The sequence below is a fragment of the Pygoscelis adeliae genome, unplaced genomic scaffold (assembly GCF_000699105.1).
Source record: "Pygoscelis adeliae isolate BGI_AS28 unplaced genomic scaffold, ASM69910v1 Scaffold106, whole genome shotgun sequence".
Classification (NCBI taxonomy): Eukaryota; Metazoa; Chordata; class Aves; order Sphenisciformes; family Spheniscidae; genus Pygoscelis; species Pygoscelis adeliae.
In genome coordinates, this window is record NW_008824939.1 from 371,541 (window position 1) to 378,002 (window position 6,462).

General features: G+C 37.6%; 1 protein-coding gene across 2 annotated transcripts in view; it reads right to left on the bottom strand.

The window, feature by feature from the left end:
* Positions 1 to 2,502: 2,502 nt before the first annotated feature.
* The window catches only part of RBMS1 (RNA binding motif, single stranded interacting protein 1), a 92,891-nt gene continuing 88,931 nt past the window's right edge, over positions 2,503 to 6,462 (bottom strand). For both annotated transcript variants that reach the window (XM_009325380.1, XM_009325381.1), the window contains exons 13-14: positions 5,655 to 5,739; positions 2,503 to 2,770 (exon numbers count right to left, since the gene is read on the bottom strand). In XM_009325380.1, the coding sequence (XP_009323655.1) occupies positions 5,662 to 5,739 (78 nt within the window). In that variant the 3' untranslated portion in view covers positions 2,503 to 2,770; positions 5,655 to 5,661. The remainder of the gene's footprint in view (positions 2,771 to 5,654; positions 5,740 to 6,462) is intronic.

Sequence of the window (6,462 nt, forward strand, 5' to 3'; positions counted from 1 at the left end):
ATAACATATAATATAAATATATATAATTCATCATGTATTTTTCATACGTCTTTTCCTGTTTTGCCTGAAAGAATAAGTGACTTTGTAATGTGGTTTGAAAGAGTTAAAATTTGATTTTAACGAAAGACAGAGGAGGGAAAAACCCAGACTGTAAAGCAGAAAGCAACTCCGAGCACTTCAAAATGAACGCAAAGGTTTTACCATAACCTGTTTGGGTTTTCCCCCAATAAAGGAGCAGCTGAAGGAAAACGGCGACGCATCTTCATTTTTTTGGATCTTTTTTATTCAAAAGTTTTCAAAGAAATAAAACAGAAAAAAGCTAACAATCTAATCAAATTTACAGTTCAAAAATGTCTTTTGGCGTTTAACAACAAGTCCTAGGAAACAAAACTACAGAGTTATCTTGAACCGGACAAATAAGTTACCACTGGCAAGTTTGTGGCACTAGTAAAACAAAAATAAAAAATTAACTCTCTTGATCATATAGATATCTCTATGAAAATCTTTTTTTTTCAATCTGTACAAAAGGTCTTTCTTCATAAATTAATTTTTTATAATTTAATGGCTGTCTACTATGTGATGTTTAAGTAACTGATTATTTCTTTATGTACAGAGGTTAAATTTCCCAAATCTTACCCAGACAATGAGTATGGCACTTAGTTCAGACATTTCTGGCAGCAGCTCTTCCCTCCCTCTAACACAGCTATCATACTGCAGTTTTAATTAACGCAAAAACATCAAGTAGTGAGAGATCCAGGTTTGGAAAGTTACCAGATACAGGCAAGGTGCTGCAGGAAGTCTGGACTTTTACAAAGCAGTAATATTCCAGGGAGCATAGAACCAATAATACCACAACTTTTTAAAAAAAGAAAAAACAAAAACACATCTCTTATGACTATGTATTTCACTAGAATCTACACTTCTCAGAGCAGCAATTTACTTTTGAAACTATGAAATGTCACCGACATCTATACTCCAATACTCACACAAAATTTAAAAACTAAAAAATACTTGAAAGAAACAACTGCTTAGCCCTAGCTCCCGAGCTAGGATGATTTGGTCTGTGGAAACAGGGAGGGCCAGCAACCTGTCCCAGTACAAAAGGAAATAAACTTTGAGGTAGATAACTGATCATATACAGCTGACCAGAGAAGTACACAGTTTTGGAAGACAACTTAATTTATCATTCGATTTAAAACATATGCAATTGTAATAAAGAGCTTTAGTAGCAGTGAATTATCTAATATGTGAAGTACAAATAACTGTGTATTTATGAATCAGGAATTTCATAGTTTCAAAATTGGTTTTCTTTACACTTAACACTTGTAGTGATGATGTAAAGTGTGGCACTGCTTGGATCCAAGTCTTCCTTCATGCTTTTGTGTCCATACATCAATTAAAATTATAAAACCTAAATGCAAATGTACAAAAAAGGCACATTCTCCTAACCGCAAACTGGTCCGGCAAAAATAAAGAGTACAGAAGACGTAATGCTGAGACAAATCAGAATTATTGGTTACTGGCTCTTTGTTCTTTGGTAAAGTTACCTTTTAAAAGTGCCAAGTCTTTTTATTTTTATTTACCTACTATAGAGAGCTAGTACCCAATCAATTATGCTTCTACTTACATCTCAGCGTATGTTTGAAAACGAGTCCTTTAGCTTTTGCCATTTTGCTGTAATAGCAACTTTTCTGTTTGCTAAGTCTCAGCACAATCCTCATCCTAAAGCACTATCATTAGTATAAAGGAAGGACAAAAACATTCGGTGATATCCCCACCCCAAACTCCCTACTCTACCTATGCTAAAACTAGAACATCAAGTTAGTTTCTGAAAAAAGGCAAAAAAAGATTTTACATTGCATCATACAGCAGAGTTCCTAAATCATTCAAACTACCAGAGGGAACTATTGGCATATGGCCTTACAAACAATTCATCCTATTAAAATTTCCCCAGTCAGAAAATGTGTTTCACACAAAACATTTTTTCCCCTCTTGCGTTTCACTACCTTACATATTATGTGAAAAATCATTAAAAACACTTACTACACATTAAAAAAGCCAAATTTTCAGCAATTTTTATTGACTACCTTTAAAAGCCCTATGCTGCTGTTTTACAAGGCATAATAGACCAGCTCATTTGGTCAAAGCATTCTACACCATTAGTTTGGACTACTTACTGAAACAGCTACAGCATTGAAAGATTTAAGGCAAATTGGAATTTATAGAAAAGGATAAGACACTTCACACTACATTAAAAGAAAAACAGAAAGCTAAAAGACCAGACACTATAACTGCAACACTGCACTAAAGCAACACTCACACACTGCAAGCACAGAACATCATCTTAGATGTTTTACTATTTTAAACTTCAGAAAACCCATTTCATACAATTAAGAAAAAAAAAAAACCCAAACAAAATAAAAATAAACCAAAACACAAATTCTGTCATGCACGTGAATAAGTCTTCGTGGTCATCTGTGCATACCCAGAAATGTGAATATTTTTTTTTTTTGCGTCATAACACTTGATAAAAATTTTTTTTTTACTAAAATAAACCTGTTCATGGGAACAGCTACTAGATGAATTTAAGGTTTTTCTTATGCACCTTATAGAACTTATAGCAAAAATAGTTTTAGTTGATTTCATTATAAATAACATTTTCAAGAACCTGTGCAAAACTGTCAATAATTCCTAAAGCACAATTGATCAGTAAAATCCATGATTGTTTCAGCCTTTGCACCCTTCTCCAGGCCAGGTCAACACTGGACATCTGCAACACAGAAAGGTCAGAGCTAGAGCAGAGTTACAATTGCAAGGTTTTTTTCTAGTGCAGCTGCCCATAAAGCTAAATCATTTCCTATTTTAGACAGCTGTGAGAAAACTAAGTTAATCTGAGTACAAATTTGAGAAGTAACACAGGCGGCACTACAGGTGCTCGGCCCTTCCCAGGCAGGATAAGGCTCTCTGCCAGGATACAGCCTGTATTGTATTTCCCCCCTCTACCTCTAATACCTGTTCCGCATGCAGAGTTCCCACTGGGGAACCGTGAGACTGCATTCAAAGCTACTTCCTTCTTTGCTGTTTTGTTATTGTTGTTTCCTTTTAATTGACCAAAAGTGGTTGAGTGTGTGAGCTTACTCCTGCAGCATCTCCAGGGCTTTTGATCTCTGGAAAAGGAACACAACTTTCTTTCGGTGCGGCCTCAGGGAGACTACGTACAAGTTACAACAGCCAACGCAGAGACAGCTACTGTGCCTCCATGACGGTTAATACTTAACAGCAATTCAGGGCTCATTAAATTTGAAGGAAGACTTCTCAATTTACTATATTACCATATGGGTTTAAAAAAATACCCAGCTAATGAAAAAAAGTTTAGACAATTTTTTAATTTCTCTAGGCAAGAACAAGTCTGGTATTTTAAGGTTTGTACATTTATAGGTGCATATTAATTATAACAGGGTTTTTTTCAAGGGTCTTTGACTATTTTCACATGGTAGCAACTTTTTTAAAAGAAGCTATAAAATTATTAAATGTAGCCATTAAAGGAAGGACACTGTGTATTTCTGATTGACTGCATCCACTTGTGCAAATGTGCTAGTTGTCATTTACCTCTTATTTACGGCAGTATGTATACTGACTTTTAATAGCACATTCCCAAAAGTGCTGCATGTGCATTTAGAAACAAGTTTCAATTTGACATCAGTAACGAAGCCGCAACAATTAAAAGACCGCAGCGTTCCCTGTATTTAGGGCAAGAAATAACTGTCAATTCCCTCCCCCTCACCTGTTTGAAAAACGACAAGTACCAACATGTTCCAGGGACAGAAATACCAAATGCCATACTCTGAGGCTGAAATCAGTGGAGTAATATTAACCTTCCCCACGTGCCCACTGCCACAGCCATCGCTGACACAGATTTCACTGGCTCCTACTGCATATATAAATACAGGTAATGGTACTTCTCTGAAGAATAAAGTACGTGGAGGATTGGCTTACAGCAAAAGCACAAAATTGCTCACAGAGCTCGGTATTCTACACGGTCATCGTTATAAAATGTGTCTCAGATGGCAACACATCTCATCCTTTCAGGAGACTAATGCTGCTCCTTCTGCCTGGCCCCAGCCTATGGGAAAGATACTGACAGGCTGGGAGAGAGAGAGGCAGGACGGCGAGATGACGTGCAGGATGATGACGCTTCGCCGTCTACCACAGATCTCTATTGGTAAGGAGGTCTTACATGCCCACAGGGGAGACTTAAGGCAAAACAAATAATTCCTTGAAAAGCGGTTAACACCAGCCAATAGCGTTGGCAGAGGAAACATGCAGGAGCCATGATTTTAACACCAGGAGATGGGTAACGAGAAGAGTCTGTGGCTTTGCTTTCTCCCTGCCCTGGACACAAATCAAGAACGTGGGCTTTGTCTAGATGCCGACAGTTGGCCAGACTACAATAATAAGCACAGGTAGTATGTTGTGCTATGCAGACTGTGCCATCTGTTGAATGTGCGAAGTTTCCCCATTGGTTGTTTCTATCTTTACATTCTTGAACATATAAGTAGTTCTTATGCCAATAACGGGGATGAGAGCAGTGTTGTCAAATAACACAGCTGACCTGCAAAATCAAAGGTAATGGCAAAACGTGTGTTCTGTTAGATCCATACTTTTTAGGAAGAATATCACACAATTAGAAGTTCCTCACACATCACTGATTAGGATTTTTGAGTATCTGACAAATGCTGTGAGGGCTGTAGAAAAACCCTTTTAAGATGGCCTCTAGCACATTATTGCAGCTGAACAGAATTTTTCAGTATGAGGTCTTACAAAATGTGATTAAAAAAATGATGTAGTCAAGTTGCCTGGTTTACAAAGCACTCAAAAAGATGAGTTAAGGAACAACTAAATTCCAGAATTTTAAAACATGGAAGATGGAGACGGGGATGGTTAATGCAAACAGTATTTTCAGGATGGCAATCTACAGAAAGCAAAAATTTTGCAGGGAAGGAGTTCAGGGAAAGCTAATGATTGGTTAGTAAAGAAAGGCCATGCAAGCAAAACCAGTAGGAGGAGGAAAGTAAAACAACTCTGGAATCAGAGCCAAGCTAGGACGTGGCTTAGAAATTAACCGACAAAATTCTGGACCAAACTGCTTTTTCCTAGAATAAAGGATGAGCAGGGAAGTCTTCAGGAGAAAGGGTCAGCAAGGATTTCTACCAGACCACCCCCCTGCCTGTGGTCTGTAAGTTAGTCGCAAAGCTGCTTCCAAATCTTACGTGTACCACAGAACTAGAGGATATTTTATGTATACAGTTCCCTTTAGCATTGCGATTCTAGTACTTTTGCACTAATTCATTGTTATTCTTGTATACAGCACGCTGCCAAGATGAACAAATTAAAATACAACATACTACAGTTATGCTATAGAGAAATTACTAAAACACTATTACTCATAAGTCATTAACTCACTTCTGCAACCCATGCTTCCCTTCTTGGCTTCTAACTCTGGCCAAGTTCAAATTAACTTCACTGCCTGTCCCCAGATATTATCAGTGTTATTTATATGATATAAAGAAAGAATTTTCAATACAGAGTACCGCAAGCTATGAAATAACATATCTTTGAATTCATATCTTTTATGTTACAGGATGAGCCCCTACCTCACAGTTACTTATTTTGCTGATACGTATATGGAGAATGGTCACTGGACGTCTCTACTGTAACCTGTTGTTGACCACTGGCTTCCTGCAAATATAACGGAAGACAAGACATGAGAGACAAAATCAGGCAGCATTATCCGCAATCTGTATTTCCACGCGACTCATGTGATTAACAGTCTTCAAATCCAAAGTCTTTCTAACATTTCTCAAGTGGGGTATTCCAAATTTGAGGTGATAACTTTGCACTGATTTACATTTCAGCAAATAGAGAAATAAAATGATCATGCAAACCTCGTCTTTCCCCAGCTGCTTTGATGATAATAAAAAAAACTTCTGACATAAATACATAGAGGAAGCAAATAACTGCTAGTACATTTTCTATCTGCAAATGCAAAAACGCATTCTGCCCCTCTCCTTTTGAGGGGCAGCAAGAAGAATGAGATCTACTTACCACATGTATAAACACTATTGCTTTGAGTACCATGGTGTGATTGGCACTAGGCAACACACAGAATTGTAGTTGGGACTTCGCACACAGACCCCCAGAAACCAGGGAATTAATTCAGCTGATAGTGCTCTGGCAGACAGTGCAATCAGCTAATTACCAAAAGTCCTTCTCCGACCCACATGGGAAGATGCATAAACTGAACCAAACAAGTTCTGGACTTTCTGGACAAATAGACTCTGAAATGCAATGTTTTTTTCTTACAGTCTCTGGAAGAGACTGTCTAGCACTCATTCTGAATACAAGAGCTGCAGCATACCTTGTCTAGCTCCTCTGTTAAAGAAGTACTGACTTACGAAAGAG